Genomic DNA, 17,031 nt, shown 5'->3' on the forward strand with positions numbered 1-17,031 from the left:
GGCTTCCAGAGATGAAGATGGGAGAGAGCCAAGCACAGGTATGGCCTGCATCATCCCATATAGCATCAACTGCAAATTGGTCCAGGTAGTTTTCAGACACAGGGTGGATGGCATGGGTCATTTTGTGGGCTAGCTTCCTGGAAATTTACCTGTTCTTCTGTGTAGTTAATTTTGTGATTTAGCTCACAAATAGATTCAGCTCACATTCAACAGCTAACTTTTAGGCTGCAGCCTATTTGTAATTTAGACTCTGCTTTGCTTAGCTGACAAATACTCTCTGTAGATTAGGTGAATATGATAATCATTAGTGGCAGGGCTGACCCTCCAAGAGGGGCACGGACCCTCAGAGTCCATCACAGGGGAGATCCAGCCCTCTTGCCAAAACCTGAGGCATTTCAGGAGATACTCACTCTCTCCCTGACAAGTTGGATTTAGGCAGAAGGAGACCATTCAGTGCAGATAATTTGCTTTTAGGCAAATCTCACTATTTCCAAGTAGAATGGGTGAAAATGGATGTTGTTTTCTCAGTGCTGGGGAAGCTTTCTTCACGAGTCTGCTGTTTCTTTTTCAGTGTGGTGCTCCTGGCATTTGCATCTCACCCCACAGGTAAACATCCTTTTGTTCGTTTGTTTGCGTATCTTACATTGCCCATTCGACCCAGTGCTCTGACCCGGGTTATATCTCTGAGGGAAATTTTGTAAGAGAATGTAGCTGCCTTCCAGGGTGTCAAACTTAAGGGTTAGGAATGGCCCACATACTTGAAACTATTCTTAGTATCCCGTTATGGATTTATTGCCCATGAATTTAACCTTTTTCCATCTTTTATGGTTGATGTTTTCATCTGGTGCAATCTCAGATGTACAGGCAGGTTTATTATCTGCCAAATAAACTAGTGCTTGCTTTGTCCTTTTCTAAAATTCTCCCTTCAAGCATCCAGAATTGCTCTTCAATCCTAGGGCTAAAGATTTGGTGGAGAAGTTCAAATTGCCCCTATTTCTCAGTGACATCCTTTTATACATTTTTATCATATATTGTCATCCAGTTTTCATAATTCCAGATTAAAGAAGTCATTTTAAAACTTACCTTCACCCATATATACACTGATATGTATAAAATAGATAACTAATAAGAACCTGCTGTATAAAAAATAAATTAATTAAATTAAATTTAAAAAAAAACGAAAAACTTACCTTTACCCTGTTGCTGCCTCAATTACCCTAGAGTTGTTTTCCAAATTCAGGAATTCTCCATAATACTCTATTTCATTGTGTTTTTTTACTTTGAAAGGTTTTGAAGTTGATGCAAAGATAAAGCAAAAATATCTGTGTGCAGCATGGCTGAAAATACACATTTTATTGGTCACACTCCTTAAACTAATGTTTATTGACCTCTGCTATGCATGAGGCATTACCCAAGCCCTCAAGGTCTCAATCTCTTATCTGGAAATTAAGAAAGGTGGACTGGATTATTTCTGAAGCCCCTTCTAGCTCCCTGCTGTGCCCCAAACAGCAACCCCTTTCTGTTTGTGTTTTTAGCCGCTTCAGACTGTTTGGACTAATATCCTCAGGGAACTGCTGATGGCGACTCGGGTCATGTTTCTAGATTGGACATGACATATCCAAACCGCTGTCTCATTAGCATAATTTGAATTATTTTTTCTCCATGAGTGCTTCTACACTTGCCCATACTGAAGCACATCCACTGTTTTCTGCCCACTCCCATAGCCTGAAAACCTATCCTTTGTAAAATTACAAGTCATATGAAACCCTGGTGTTGACCCTAAACACCTACCTGTACCTCTGAGTGTCCGCCTCCAAATCCTGCCTCTCAGCATTCCTTCGTGCAGCCAGAGGGCTGCCACCCAACAGATATTTCAGAGCCTACTAAGTGTCTTCTGCCTTTCAAATAGGTTTTTAATCAAAGACCTTTGGAGAGTTATGCTTGCTGGTTCTTCTTGGTTTACATGTTCATTTTCTCCCTGAGTGATTTCTAGTGGATTTGGGTGAATGATATTCACTTAAAGAAGTCACTCTGCCTTTCACTAAGAGGTTATGCTAGTTCATTTGTTACACTCACGCTTATCAGAGGTGGAAGGAACCTTAGTGATTATCCAAGGTGCCACCACATTTTACAAATGAGGAAATTGAAACCCAGAGGAGTTAAGTGATGTGACCAAGATGATGCTGAGGAGGTGAGTAGCAGAGGGAGACTGGAGTTTAGCTGAAGCTTCCCTGCGAGGGGATGCCCCACAGCCGTAGGGGTCAGGAGTCCTGTGGGCGGCCTCAGTAGCCATCGTAGCAGGGCTCAGGCAAAGGCCCCAGGGAAGGTAGGTGTGAGGCTACCTACGAACTGGCGGCAGCCTTCCAGAAGAAGCCGGAGATGTTCATCTATACCAACACCAAGTTGGGTATCTAATCCATGAACATCCCAGGGAAACACTGTGGAACCACACCTACTTTTACGTGAATTAAGTAACAAATACAATTGTGGTCTTTATAAACAGTGCAGTTGTTTATCCTGAAGTTGTGTAATGCACAACCTTGTGCAGCTCTAAGCAGTGGCCCATTGTTTCAAAAAGCACACAGGTTTGCTCAAGTAGGTAATTAAGGCAGATGGATATGAAGGTAGGAATTTGGTGTGTGAGATTATGGAAGCTGAGAATCTAGAAGACCCCTTGGGGATCAGTTTTTCCCAGCTTTATAAAACCAGGTCAGTTGCCCTAAACCCTTTGATGGGTCCTGGTGATGTCTTCTCATAGGAGCATAAGGTTGATTACAAAATTTAAGCAAATAAAACAGCTGAGGAAAATCTCTTTCCTCCGGAAGTATTCAAGGACTGCTCTGATTGGGCAGCTTCAATTCCTGCCAATTTTTTAGCTTTCTCATTGGACCCTTGGGTGGTCCAGCCCATTTTTAAGATAGAACAGCACTTCGTTCTTTCCCACTTGCTTATTATACTTTCCATCTGGAATGTCCACTTCAAGGCCTGGGTGTGGGTCAGGGAGAGCAGCTTCCTGATTCTTCCACACCTGCACCAATTAAGACACGGTAAGAGTCAGGACCCATGGGTGCAGCCTTTTTTTTTTTTTTAAAGGCTCTGTTAATTTCTGATGTTTTAAAACAGGGCTTTATTCTTTTTGGTTTCTTCTTACCTCTTCTTTTTTTACTTGTATCTTCATTATTTAGTAGTACTTTCAAAACATTTTAAAATTGAGATATGATTTACACATAGGAAACGCACATATCTTAAATGCACAGCTTGATCAATTTTGACAAATGTATATGCCCATGTAACTCACACCTCTATCAAGATATAGAAAACTTCTGTCACTCCAGAAAGTTTCCTCACGTCCCTTCTTAGTCACTCCCTCTCACCGACCACCAGAAGCCCCTATTGATCTGATTTCTGTTACCATACATAAGTTCTGTCTATTCTAGAGCCTCATATAAATGGAAACACACAGGAAGTATTCTTTTGTGTCTAGCTCTTTCATTCAGCATAGCATTTAGAGATTTATCCAGGTTGTTGGGTGTCTCACTAGTCTATTCTCTTTTATTGCTGACTAGTGTGCCAGTGTATGAACCTTTTGTTTATCCATTCACCTGTTGATGCTCACCTGGGATGTTTCCAGTTTTGGGCTGTTATGAATAAAGCTGCCATCAAGATTCTCATACAGTGCTTTTTGTGGACTTATGTTTTAATATCTCTTGGATAAATATCTAGGAGTAGAATTTCTGGGTCTTACAGTAGATATATGTTTAACTTTTAAAGAAAGTGCCAGTTTTCTAAAGCATTTGTACCATTTTACCCTCCCACCCAACAGTGCGTTAGAATTCTGGTTTCTCCATGTCTTCACCAACATTTGGTGTTGTCTGTCTTACGTTAGCTATTCTACTAGGTGGGTGACGGTCTCTCATTAGTGCTTTTGACTGAGCCGCCCTTCTCACTCACTCCTGAGTGACTAGAAAGATAGGCTTTCTTGCAATGCAGGTGGTGTGGCTTTGGGTCACCACCTTCGGGGTGCATTGGGATGTAGTGGTAAGTAGGGACCAGGTAGATAGTTCTCCATGTCCTAGGTGCAGACCCTGACACTTTTCCTATTTCAGGCACTGGGTTTGCTTCTTGATGGGTGGGATCTAGTTCTCCTTCTAATCTTTCAAAGTCACAGTTCATGCAGAGGCTCCAAGAATGTTAGAAACTTGCACCCCCAGGACTGCTTTAAGTAATAGTAGAGAAAACAAATTCTTCCTCTGTTTGAAAGTTTGCATTTCATCTTTGTATGGGGTCCCTCTGCTGTGGCATTTTCAAGAGAGAAAATTTCAAGGAACCAGAAGGGCAGGAAGACTTTCGGGAATCTGACCAGAAATGAGCTTGTTATGTGGTGTGTCTACTGCTCGTATCGAGATAAAGCAAGCAGTACTAACTACATCCTGGAACTGACCTTCCACTTTTCCACTGATTCTGAGGACTAAAATGTGGTGAGAGGAAATTTTCTTGATGTTCAAGTATCCGTTGTTCTTGATGTGGTAAAATTGTGCCACACTTTTCACCGTGGCGATTTCATGCTCCATTATCTTCAGAGAAATCGGACTCACTCCCTCACTCAGAGAGTCAGCAGAATTTTAACTGTGGAGCACAGGGATGAAGGCTTAACTCAGACTTCTGTGCATAAGCTGCATGTTGATGCCACAAAGCATGTTTACAGCGCTTGAACTGCTTACTTTGTGCTTAAAGTGTGCGTTCTGTGCTAGGTGGTGCAGAAGTGTTGTCTTTTGAGCATCTTTACACAGTTTTTAGCTCCTGGGTCTAGTTCTCATGTGGTTGGGGCCAGCTAGCCACGTACTGCAACATTTTCGGGGCTATTTTTGTAGCATAGTCATTAACCTTTGCTGTTTAGAGGTTGGTGTGCACCCTCTCTGTTGAAGTAAAAGATGAGGCCGGCTGAAGGCGTCAGGGGGGAAGCACCGGGGGCCAATTTGAGATTGAGGACCAGCAGAGCCAAGTGGAAAGTGTTTGGAACATTCTCTCCAGGGAAAGCAAGAGGAGTTGAAGTCTTCCAGATACTCTTGGCTCAGGAGTGCTTGTTATTTGTCAGAGATGGTCCTAACACAGTGGATACAAGGGCTGAGTATAATAGAATCCTTGCTCGCAAGGACTCGATGGCTCTAGAAGGAGAGACAGTCATGGAGTCAACTACGTGAGAAATGTGTGGAGGTTTCAGGAATGGCTCAAAGAGAAGAGCGAGCTATTCTCTCTCTTGCTCTCAATAATTTACAGGATCAATTTTTAGGATTTGAGTGAGGGTTATTATGTAACTGGTCAGTTCCCTAGGATGGTGATTTTTTTCTTTATCTTCCTTCCTCCCAGTCTACCTCTGCCCACTGCACTGCCCTTCAGACCCCTCCGTAGCCTGGGCCGCACCGGGAGTCCAGTTCACCTCCCCTGAATCTTGAGGTCCTGCATTTAATTTATTCTTCTCTGCCCAGACCTCCTGGTCACACTGACTGCGCTGCAGTTTCTCTCACGCTGAGAGGGCGGTTGGGAAAGAGCCAAGAACCAACAGCTGCCAAAGAGACAGAGCAAATCCTCCACGAACGTGCCTTCACCCACCTTACAGGGGGCTGGGGCCGCCTGCTAGGACCTGGGTGCTCAGGGTGTCCTCGGCTGTCACTTCTGTGGGAAAAGGGGCTACAGAAGCAGTGGAGCTCCTCATGCATTGGATGTCTGGGCCTGATGTCAGTTACAAAGTTCCTCCACCAGTATAGGTCCCTAGGAAATGACAGAGGTGTTCAGTGGAGCCGTAGCAGAAAGAGAACAAAAACTCTTAGCCTTTTGTTGGGCTGCACGAAAACCAGATCCTAGGGGACCTCTCCTTTTAGTTAAATACACATACATATGTACAAACCAAATCAAACAAAATAACAATAGTTATGGTAGAAAAAAGCAACCATCCAGAGAAGTGGAATTCAGACCTTTCCTTCCCAGTCGATGGTTGAATCATTTGAGATCATTTAGGTACGAGGAAGTGTAGCGATGCGTTGTGTCTTTTGTTCTGAAACTCTTGATTAATAAGTGTAGTGATGAAGGATGTTCCACTGCCCCTGACGTGCTGTGAGTACTCAGGAAAATCAACCTTTCTTGCTCCAGCCCATCCAGAACTGAGAGACAGACCGAGGCCCAGGGGTCTGGAAGGTCTGGCGCCTCCAGAATCTCAGAAATTCCAGATTTGGAAGGATTAGGCTATCTGCTGTGGAAATGCTTAATTCCTTTTCTCTGGACATTTTTGGAAGGCTTTCTGCTTTTTTAATCTCCTGACTTCTTGTTTGTGACCAAGTTCAAATTCCAGAGAGGGAAGCGGCCAATATGTGTGATTATTTCCTCTTGCACCAAGTGGAACTAAAAGAATGAACTTACTTCACTAGAAATAAATGTACCCTTTGGACCTTAAACTAAAATGAGTATGCACGGGCGGTTGGCCCCTTCTCTGTTTGCGCGGTAATTAAACACAAAGATGAGAAAAGATGTCAGAGGCATGCATTCACGATCCTTTTTTAGATATAAGGCAGAAAAGAATAGAAGAATCTTAAAAAAATATTCTTTTTGTCCTACGCTCTGGGCCAGGGATGGCTGCCTGGTGAAGAGGAAAGATCTTAGGACTTGAAGTCACTGGGGTCCACATTCTGGCTCAACAGTTAGAGAGCTGTGCAAACGTAAACAAATCACTTCTCTGAGCTCCAGTTAAAATGGGGATAACAAATCTTCACAAAGTTGTTACAAGGATTGAAAGAGACAACGTTCGGGAAGCTTTTCACACAGGGCCTTGCACAGGGCAGGCTTTCACTAACTGGGTGTTATTATCATCATACTATTATTATAATAAGACAATGCCAATGACACAGAAACCCTCGAATGCCGGAGTGAATTCACTGCTGGGCAGCTCAACGCTCAGAGGGCTGATGTAATTAAGATCCTTGCCTTGCGTTTCCGGGCAGCCGGGGGCAGGGGGCTTTCGGGCTGTGTGTCTCACCCTTGCTGTTTCCCTCAGGTGATCTCCTCAGCGTCCTGGACTTTCCGTTCCTGTATTTCTACAGATTCCATGGCAGCTGCTGTGCCAGGTAATCTTAACTTGGAAAACCCCTCGCACTGTGTGTGGATTTGTGTTTCTGTACTAGCAGCTGTGTCTTCGTGAAGCCCAGGGTCACTGTCTGTTATCTGAATAAGCGTCAGAAGAAAGTGGTGTCTGGTGCAGGTGAGGTAGTTGCCCCGTCGGCCATCAGAGGGTTGTTAGGAACATTCTCAGGTGCTCAGGGCTGGCCTGGGACCTGCGAGGACCCCTGTCCTGAAGAATTTTCTCGGCCAGGGCAGTGGTTTTCAGACTTGCAGAAGAGAGAGAATTCTCCCACTTTTTTTTTTTTCCCCACAAGCAATTCTTAAACAGAACTTCAGTATATAAAAATGATGACACTGACTCAGTTCAAGGGAAGATTTGGGTACAGAATCACACCCTGTCAGCATCTACCTTGATTTCTCTCTTGTTCCCAAAGGGCAGCCTCCAAAAAATTTTGACTGAACCCTAAGACTCTGAGAGACAGATTTTGAAACCAATGACTAGGAATTGTCTAGACCACAAGGTGATCGTTAATATTTGGCCTTGGGAAGTATCAGAGATGTGGACCAATTAGATGGATACATTTAGATACACAGAAGTTCATCCCCATCCTACCCCCGCCCCTTTCCTACCATGACCCCCACTTCGCTTGACTGTATTGTGCTGAGGAATGGAAAGGCTTCTGTGGACAGTCTCAAAGCATGGATTCTGGTATGGTCGAAAGACCACACTTGGGTTGAATTTCAGCCTTGCTGTTTGCTAATTTGTGTCTTTGGGCAAGTTATCCTAGTTCTCCCAAACCTTAGTTTAGTTTTCTCATCTGTAAAATGGAAAGATAATACCAATACAGGGTGATTGTATGTATTAAATAAGGTACATAAAGCTCGAAGCATCTTGCCCGGCTCAGCAAATGATGGGCATTATTATTATCTGTAGATAAAATGTCAACAGACCAGAAGCAACTGCTACATAAAAGCCAGACCACCTACTTCCACCCAAAAGAGAGTGTACCTTGTGAAGCAGTGATTCTTCACAGAGAGTTAAAGAGCTGATATGCAGCTAGGTGCTGTTTCTGATGGGGGGGATGTTAGGACAGAAAAAATCAGTATTATAGAGTTTGCATCTGCATTTGAGCCTCAGAATGATTTTTTTTTTTTTATCATTCTCAGAAAAGTTTCAGGAAAACACTGACAGAATTTGTCTTCTCAGTTCCTATCCATTTGGTCAGGCCTTGTCACTTGCCCATTAGCTAGGATTGTGTGGCAGGAGTGTCAGTGCCATGCTGGCGCCTGCGGACTTGCTTCCCTTTGGGCCTGCTTCTTTGGCCGCATGGGTGGCCAGGGTGCCAAGGGGGCCACCAGGTTTGGTTATTTGGAGCAAAGCATCACAGTTCATAGCCCATTGGTGATGGCTTTGTGGGGTGACCTGTTTTTTTTTTCTTGGCCGCGCTGCGCGGCATGCAGGATCTTAGTTCCCTGATCAGGGATCGAACTCGTGCCTCCTGCAGTGGAAGTGCAGAGTCTTAACCACTGGACCAGCAGGGAAGTCCCTGTAGGGTGACCTTCTGCCTCCATTTCTGCCCCTTTTAATCTGCAAGTTTTTCTAATCCAACATGAAAACTCAGGTGTTTGTTTTTTTTTTAATTTGAAAGATTTGGAAATCTTTATCTGAATTGGTTTAACTCTCTATTACATTCTACCTCTGGCTTACCCTCTTTTAAGAACGTGGTGCTTTTCCCCACATCATCTCATGACTCCCCCATAACCGTATCTCAGACTAAGAGCTGTCACCTTCAGAGGTCTTGGGGGAGCTCAGGAGGGGTCGTGGAGGCCTGAGGGGTCAGTGGTAGCCGTGGCCTGGAGACCCCATGAATAGGGCGCCCCAGGCTCCTTCACTCCTGGGGTCTGCCCAGTGCTCTTAAGACCTGCCTCCACAGCAAGGGGTAGACAAGCTGGAAGCGGAAGACACAGATGAGGGAGATGAGGGAGGGACCCATGAGTCATTTAGAAATGATTCACCGACATGCAAGTCAGGTGATGGGAAAGAGTCATGGATGCTTTCAGGAGCGTGTTGGTCACAAGCCAGGGGTCGCTCAGTCCTAGCAGAGTCTGTGCTGAGGGCAAGGGTCAACGTGGAACTGTGCCTTCCTCTGGCCAGGGATGGAGAGGACAGGAGAAGTCCAAAGGGGACCGAGGTATGGGGGATGGGACAGCCACCTGTTGGGGATGCAGGGGGTGGACACCACCAAGAGGAGCCCTGGAGGGCCGGCTGCCTCACTGTCCTCTACCAGCCTCGCGACCTTGGGCACCTGGAGCATCTCACTCCGTCTCTCTGGCCGAGAGCACATTTCCACGTTGAGGTCTGCAGGGCCGTGGAGAGCTTCGGAAGAGCCAGGAAACCTGGACTCGAATTACGCCTGTGACCCAGTTTGCTTGTTAATAAAGTGAGACTTGGGGCTGGGGAACCTTTCTGTTCTGAAAATCTCTGATTTCCATAAGATAGGATGAAGAACACTATGCTTATTCCTGCTTTAAGGCCACAGAACCGAACCTGGGGCAAGAAAAAAAGGGAAAAAAATGGGAATTTGGTCAAGGTTACGAGGGTCGGTGAGCACAGCCAGGAATAGAATCCCGGATCACTTGATTTCCAGCTTCCTGCTTCCCCACAGGGGCTCCTTGTGAGAGTGACTCAACGCCTTAATCAGCGCGGCCCAGGCTCCCATGACTGCAAGTGCAGACCTCTGCAAACTTTGTCGGTAGTTAGGCCAAACAGGCTGAAATATATAGAGAGGAAACCTAATCCCTGTCCCTGGTCCTGCCCCAAGAATGTGGCTGTGACCTAATCGAATCTAATGAAATGAAGGCGCACATTTCTGTGAAATTTGGCCTTAGGTGCGTTTAGTCAATTCAACCTGCTTCCAAGTACACCTGCCAAACATTTATGTAATACCTGCTATGATCAGGGCACCTTGTTTGGCTGTGTTGGGGAAATATGGAGAAGCCCAAGATGGGGCCCCTCCCTCTCAGGGCTCATGATCTGGGTGGGAGCCATACCCCAGCACCTATAATAGAGGTCAGATGGCAGTGTGGCAACCGATACCCTGGAGCTACAAAAGAGGAGGTATGTAGAGCTCCAAACCTCCGGATAGCCCCTGAGATGCTGTCCAGCCTCAGGCTCCCTTGGGAGGTGAGGGCTCTTTCAGACATCATTCCCAAAGTATAGCGTCTGTGTAGGTCACCCTGCTTTGGGGGACTTCTATTATGCAGCCCTCCCCTTTAGGTTCTTACCTTGAACCAAGGGGCCAGTCCAGACCCTCTGACTTCATACGGTAAGTGTTCCTTTGGAAGTCTTTTCCTAACAGTTTGTTCTGCTTGAAAAAAAAGTTGAAGCTGTACCTTGGCAAGCACCAAGCTCCAGAAGTAATACAGGAGGGAGCAGGAGATACTGTCCTCCAGATTTTTTTTTTTCTTTCATGGTTTAACCAGAGATCTCCCAAATTTCCATACCCACTCCCCGCCTCCAGGGAAATGATCTCTTCATAGCTCCTTAACATAGTAGAGCTTAATGGGTTTTTAAATTTGGGGTGTTTTTATCCAGAGATCACTAGAAAACAGAGATGAGATAGGGGTGGTGTAATAACTAAAAATCGACTAATTTTTGTAAAGGTAAATACAAAATGTAACAGGAAATAGTTAGCTACTGGCTATAGGAAGACAAGTCTCACTAACAAAAGTATATTTTCTCCTTCCAGTGGATTTTTAGGATTCTTTCTCATGGTCAGCACAGTGAAGCTAAAAAGCCTTATGACCCCAGGGCAGTGTGCAGCCTGGATTTTCTTTGCTAAGGTAAGAGAGAGGGGAGGGGCGGGAAGAATCCATCTCAGGAGCCCTTGTGTCCAGTGTTCTCAGAGTCAGGTTGGTCTTCATGGAGTCATCTCTAGTCCCTGGCCCTGAGCCTGATCCTTCGCTTGTTCAGGTAACAATTTCTGAGGGTTTCTGCCTATTTTATCAGCATGACATACTGATCTCTATCACATTCCTAGAAGGTGACCTGAGTATGCCCCTTAATTTCCCAGAGCCTTAATTTTCCCATCTGAAAATGAGAGATTTTGCCAAAACAAAGCAAAACACCTCTAAGCCTTCTCTTGCTCAAAGAGACTGGACCCCTGGATGCATGGGGCAGTTCTTATCTTCCTTCCGGGGTGCTGTGAGGGTGTCCAGAGCTCCAGTGACTTGCCCAGAAGGTCTCAGCGTGTCAGAGGCAATTGAGAAAGGAAAACAGACAGATGGCCTGATTGGGGGACTCTGATGGACCATTCAAAAAAGGGACTAATAAAAATGCCCAGCACGTATTGACCATGATTGAAGCATAAGATAGAGAGGTGGGAAAATAAGAAGGAGCAGAAAAATCAGCTCTGGGTTGCAGGATCTTAATGCTTTGGGGCTAGCTCTTTCTAGTGGAGCATTTCATTTCCCTAAAGTCTGTGAAGGAGTCAAGTTACAGTGCCCTAGGTGCTGCTTCCACTGAGTGAGATTTCTTAATTAAATCTAATACAGTAATCATTTAAACTTGTGCCTTTAGCCATTTTTATGTTTGTTGGCTGATTTTTTTCCCCCAGAAAGCAAAAACAAACGTTTTTATTTGAAAGTAAGATTTCACAGCGATGTTTCCACCTGCATTGTCTACTTTCTAATAGCATTAATAATTCACATTCCAGCAGAATGTAAAGATTGGTTGTGATACTGACTTAGAGCATGACAGAATGAGGAGGTTGATAAATCCTATCCCCCAGAAGCAACTAGAAAGCTGGAAAAAGACTGTCAAAGATATCCATTTCAGCTCTCTAAAAATTGACCAAAAGCACACAACAAACTGAGAGGCATTTGTTCATGAAAACTCCTAAAGTTCGGGTAGGAACAGCATGAGTTAGTGGTGTTCTTGCTTTAGGTTGCTCTCATTCCCTTCTCCCCATCTCTATAAGTATTCTGTTTCAACCAGAGCAGGGCAGGCTGTGAAAACCAACAAGCTTGCTGCTGCTTCCAGAAGAGGCTCACTCTCTTTGGAGTATTGTCAGGTAAAGGGGCCGTCTAGGTGGTAAATGAACAGGAAGCTCCACTAGCTTGAGTTTACCTCTTTGGGGCAAGCAATGGACCAGTGGTCTAGCTGGGGACTTACCAGGTAGTTCTAGGAAGTGAGACAGCCATCAGGGGCTTGCTAGCTCTCCATAAATGCCAGATTTGCCTTAGTCTGTGTGCGTGAGCTGCAGAGATGGAGCATGCCCAAGACACCTACACACCCCTGGTCAACAGAGCCTGTGTGCACACACAGAGGAGACGTGAGAGACCAGCAGAAAGAAAAGCCGGGGCAGACATGAAAACAGCCTAAAGTTTGAATGTGCTCCCCAGCCCACATACAGAGTCAGAAGCAGAGAGAAAGCTTTCTGGCTTAAGGTGTTTGAGCAAAACCTCTTGACTAGTCTTTGCCAGAACACTAAGCTATGCAGACATGGGGATGATCCCTAGGAAGGCAGGCTTAAAAATAAAAGCAAGAAAAAAAATTGAGTGAAGACCGCAGCAATGGTACCTTATATGGGAGATAGGTTTCACAGACTTAGTCCAGGCAAATTACTAAACAAGCAAAACAACAATGCCAACGAAAATGCTCTGGGAAAAAGTCAGAATCCAGAGTTGCTATACTATCTAAAATGTCCAGTACTCAGTGAAAATTAGGGCATTCAGAGAAACAAGAAAGCATAATCCATGCACAGGAAAAAAGCAGTCAATAGGAATTGTGTCTGAATGTCTATCCTCAGAGGTAGGACTTAGCAGAAAAAGACTGCAAAGCAGCTATTTAAATATGTTCAGACAGCTAAAGGAAACCATGTTTAAAGAATTAAAGTAAAGACTCAATGAATACAGAGTCTCAAAGAGGTAGAAATGATTTTTTTAAAAAGAACCAAATGGAAATTCTGGGGTTGAAAAGTACAGTAACTGAAATGAAATGAAAAATTCTCTAGAGGTACCCAGCAACATATTTGAGGTGGCAGAAGAAAGAATAAGTGTACTGGAAGGTGGAACAAAAGAAATTATTCAATCTAAAGAACAAAGACTTTTTAAAAATTGAAGAAATATGAACAGAGGGTCAGAGACCTGTGGGACAACATCAAGAATATCAACAAATGTATAATAAGAATTCCAGAAGAAGAAGAAAGAAGGTTAGAAGAAAAAAAAAAATGACAATCAGCAGATGACTTCTCATCAAATACAACAGAGGCCAGAAGGCAGTAGAAAAGAAAAAATGTCTCAAATCAATAACCTAAGCTTGCACCTTAAGAAACAAGAAAAATAGGAACAAAATAAACCCAAAATGAGCAGCAGGAAGGATATGATAAAGTTCAAGGTGGAAAGTAATGAATTAGAAAACAGAAAAGCAATAGAGAAAATCAATGTTTGTTCTTTGAAAAATCAACAAAATTGACAAATCTCTAGCTAGACTGATGAAGAAAATAAGAAGATACAAATAATCAAAATTAGAAATGAAAGAAGGGACATCACCACTTATCCTATAGAAACTAAAAATATTGTATAGTTTTATGCCAGCAAATAGATGATTTAGATGAAATGGACAAATTCCCCAAAGGCACAAAATAGGAAAATTGACTCAAGAATAAATGGAAAATCTGAATACGCTCATAGCAAGTAAATAAATGTAAGTAGTAATTTAAAAATCTTTCTACAAAGAAAAGCCCAGGCCCAGTTGGCATTACTGATGAGTTCTATCACATATTTAGAGAAGAAATATTTTTTCTTTACAAATTATTTTAGAAAATAGAGGAAGAGGGAATAACTCCCAATTTATTCTGTAAGGTGAATTACCCTGATACTAAAGCCAGACAAAAAATTGTAAGAAAACTACAGACCACTATCCCTCATGAACATAGATCTTTAACAAAACATTAGCAAACCAAATTTGGCAACCTACAGGAAGGATTATACACAATGATCAAATGAGATTTATCACAGGAATGCAAAGTTGGTTTAACATGTGAAAATTAATATGTTATATTAATAAAATAAAGAACAGGGGCTTCCCTGGTGGCGCAGTGGTTGAGAATCTGCCTGCTAATGCAGGGGACACGGGTTCGAGCCCTGGTTTGGGAAGATCCCACATGCCACGGAGCAACTAGGCCCGTGAGCCACAACTACTGAGCCTGCGTGTCTGGAGCCTGTGCTCGGCAACAAGAGAGGCCACGATAGTGAGAGGCCCGCGCACCGCGATGAAGAGTGGCCCCTGCTTGCCGCAACTAGAGAAAGCCCTAGCACAGAGACGAAGACTCAGCATAGCAATCAATCAATCAATCAATCAATCTTTAAAAAAATAAAATAAAATAAAATAAAGAACAGAAATACATGATCATGTCAATAGGTACAGAAAAATCATTTGACAAAATCCAACATCCATCCATGATAAAAACTCTCAACAAACTAGTGACAGAAGAGAACCTCCTCAGTTTAGTAAAAGGCATCTATGAAAAACCTATAGCTAACATTATACCTAATGGTGAAACTGAATACCTTCCCCCTAAGATTGGGAGCAACACAACAATTGCATTCTCACCACTTCTATTCAACATTATCCTGGAGGTTTCGGGCAGTGCAATAAAGAAAAAAAAATTGTCTGTACTCACAGATGACATTATCCTATACGTAGAAAATCCTAAGGAATCTATAAAAACCCTAATTGAACTAATAAACGATTTCTCAAGGTCTCAGGGTGCAAGATCAATTGTAGTTTTATGTATTAATAATGAACAGTCATGTTCAAAAAAATGAAATTAAGGAAACAATTCCATTCACAATAGCATCAAAGAGAAAAAAATACTTAGGAACTTAACAAAGAGGTGTAAGATTTATACACTGAAAACTATGAAACCTTTCTGAGAGAAATTAAAGAAGATCTCAATAAATGGAGAGACTCAATATTGTTAAGATGGAAATTCTTCCTAAATTGTACAAATTCACAAACTGATCCTAAAATTTATTTGGAAATGCAATAGCCAAAACAAAAGAAAAAGAAAAACAAAGTTGGAGGACTTTGAGCTACATAATTTGGAACTCACTATAAAGCTAGAATAATCAAGACATTTTGGTATTGGCATAAGGGTAGACATTAAGGTCTGTTGATTTTCTTTTCTTTTCTTTTTTTTTAAAGGGTGTCAATGTATTTTTTTTTAAGATTTTATTTTATTTTATTTTATTTTATTTTATTTATTTATTTGGTTGCACTGGGTCTTAGTTGTGGCTCACTGGCTCCTTAGTTGTGGCATGCAGACTCTTAGTTGCGGCACGCATGTGGGATCTAGTTCCCTGACCAGCGACCAAACCCGGGCCCCTGCATTGGGAGTGTGGAGTCTTAACCACTGTGCTACCAAGGAAGTCCCAAGGTCTATTGATTTTCGATAAAGGTCCCTAGGAAGTTCAATGGAGAAGGGGTTTTCTCTTCAGCAAATGAGGCTGTAACTGTCTGTATGATGGGGAAAAAAAGTACTTAGACCCTTGCCTTGCATTGTTAATTCAAAATGGATCATAGACCTAAATGTTAGAGCTAAAACTAGAATACTCTTAGAAGAAAACACAGGAAAAAATCTTAATGACCTTGGTTTAAGCAAAGAGTTCTTAGATATGACACCAAAAGCATGAGCCATAAAATAATTGATAAATTAGACTACATTTAAGTTAAAATACTTTGTAATTCAAAAGACACCATTAAGAAAATGAAAAGATAAGCCACAGTCTAGGAGAAAATATTTGCAAATCATAATGGGCCACTTATACATCAAAATGTGCTGACATTTGGAATACAACATAATTGTACTTTGCAATACAGCCTTTCCCCATGTCATTGTGACTCTACTGGGTGCCAGTATATTCAGAAAGTGAATCAAAAAGATGTTCCATTGGCCCAGAGGAGAATTTGGATTCTGTGAAAAACTCACAGGCAGAGAGGTTAAGCAGAAGGATGTGCAGGTGGGGAACCAGGAGGAAATACATTTAGCTAGAGGAGGAGGAGAATGTAGAGGGGAAGGGAAAAACGGCACAGAAGAGTCAGATTATAGGTATCCCTAAAAGCCATGCCACAGAGACCATTGTGAACCTCTGAATGAGACTGACCAAGCGTAATGTTTTAAGCAGGTTAATATGGCGGCAGTGCTTAAGACAGATTGGAAATGACTTCCAACCATTTAGAAGGGAGGTGAATCAAGGTAGTGATGGCAAGAAGAAAGGTGAAAGGTCAAACTTGACTTACAATTAGAAGGAAAATAAATTTTAAGTACACAACTTACCATATAATTGTTCTGTGATGTGATAAAAGAATTAGATAACAAAGACAAATCATTTTAGAACAGATGGGGGGATAGTTTGGACATAGGAATGATGGGTATGGAAGGTCACAAATGGCTCCAAGGTTTGTAGCTAGACACATGGGAAGTGCATGGCATTACAGACAGAAATGGGGGTGATTGTGAAAGAACATCTTTGGGGAGGAAAGCTAGTGATATACATTTTAGACAAATGTGTATGGTGATAAAACATCTACACGGAGCTCTGTTTTGTTGGAAACATGGGGTCAAATGTAGGCAAGGGCTCGGAGCTCTGCATGTCCATTTGGGCTTCGCCTGTAGAAAGATAGAGTTGAAATCAAGAAAATGTATAAATTGATGAGCTCACTGAGAGAGTGAAAGAATTTGGGGAGAACAGAGAAGAGGCTTACAACTTAGCTTGGGCGATACTTAGATGCCAGGGACCGATAATGAGCAGGAGAGAGAAGTAATAGCCGGGAGGTAGAAGGGGGATCAGGAGAGTTCAGAGCGGGGAAGTCTAAGGGAGAATTTTAAGGAGTAAAGCAAAATGCCACCAAGAGGT

General features: G+C 42.9%; 1 protein-coding gene across 1 annotated transcript in view; it reads left to right on the plus strand.

The window, feature by feature from the left end:
* The window catches only part of TMEM241 (transmembrane protein 241), a gene marked incomplete at its 5' end in the record, with an annotated part of 104,389 nt that overhangs the window by 54,182 nt on the left and 33,176 nt on the right, over nt 1-17,031 (plus strand). Inside the window, 3 exons of the mRNA XM_061169237.1 lie at nt 572-606; nt 7,046-7,115; nt 10,860-10,953. Of these exons, the coding sequence (XP_061025220.1) occupies nt 572-606; nt 7,046-7,115; nt 10,860-10,953 (199 nt within the window). The remainder of the gene's footprint in view (nt 1-571; nt 607-7,045; nt 7,116-10,859; nt 10,954-17,031) is intronic.

This window comes from Eubalaena glacialis, chromosome 15, assembly GCF_028564815.1.
Source record: "Eubalaena glacialis isolate mEubGla1 chromosome 15, mEubGla1.1.hap2.+ XY, whole genome shotgun sequence".
Taxonomy (NCBI): domain Eukaryota; kingdom Metazoa; phylum Chordata; class Mammalia; order Artiodactyla; family Balaenidae; genus Eubalaena; species Eubalaena glacialis.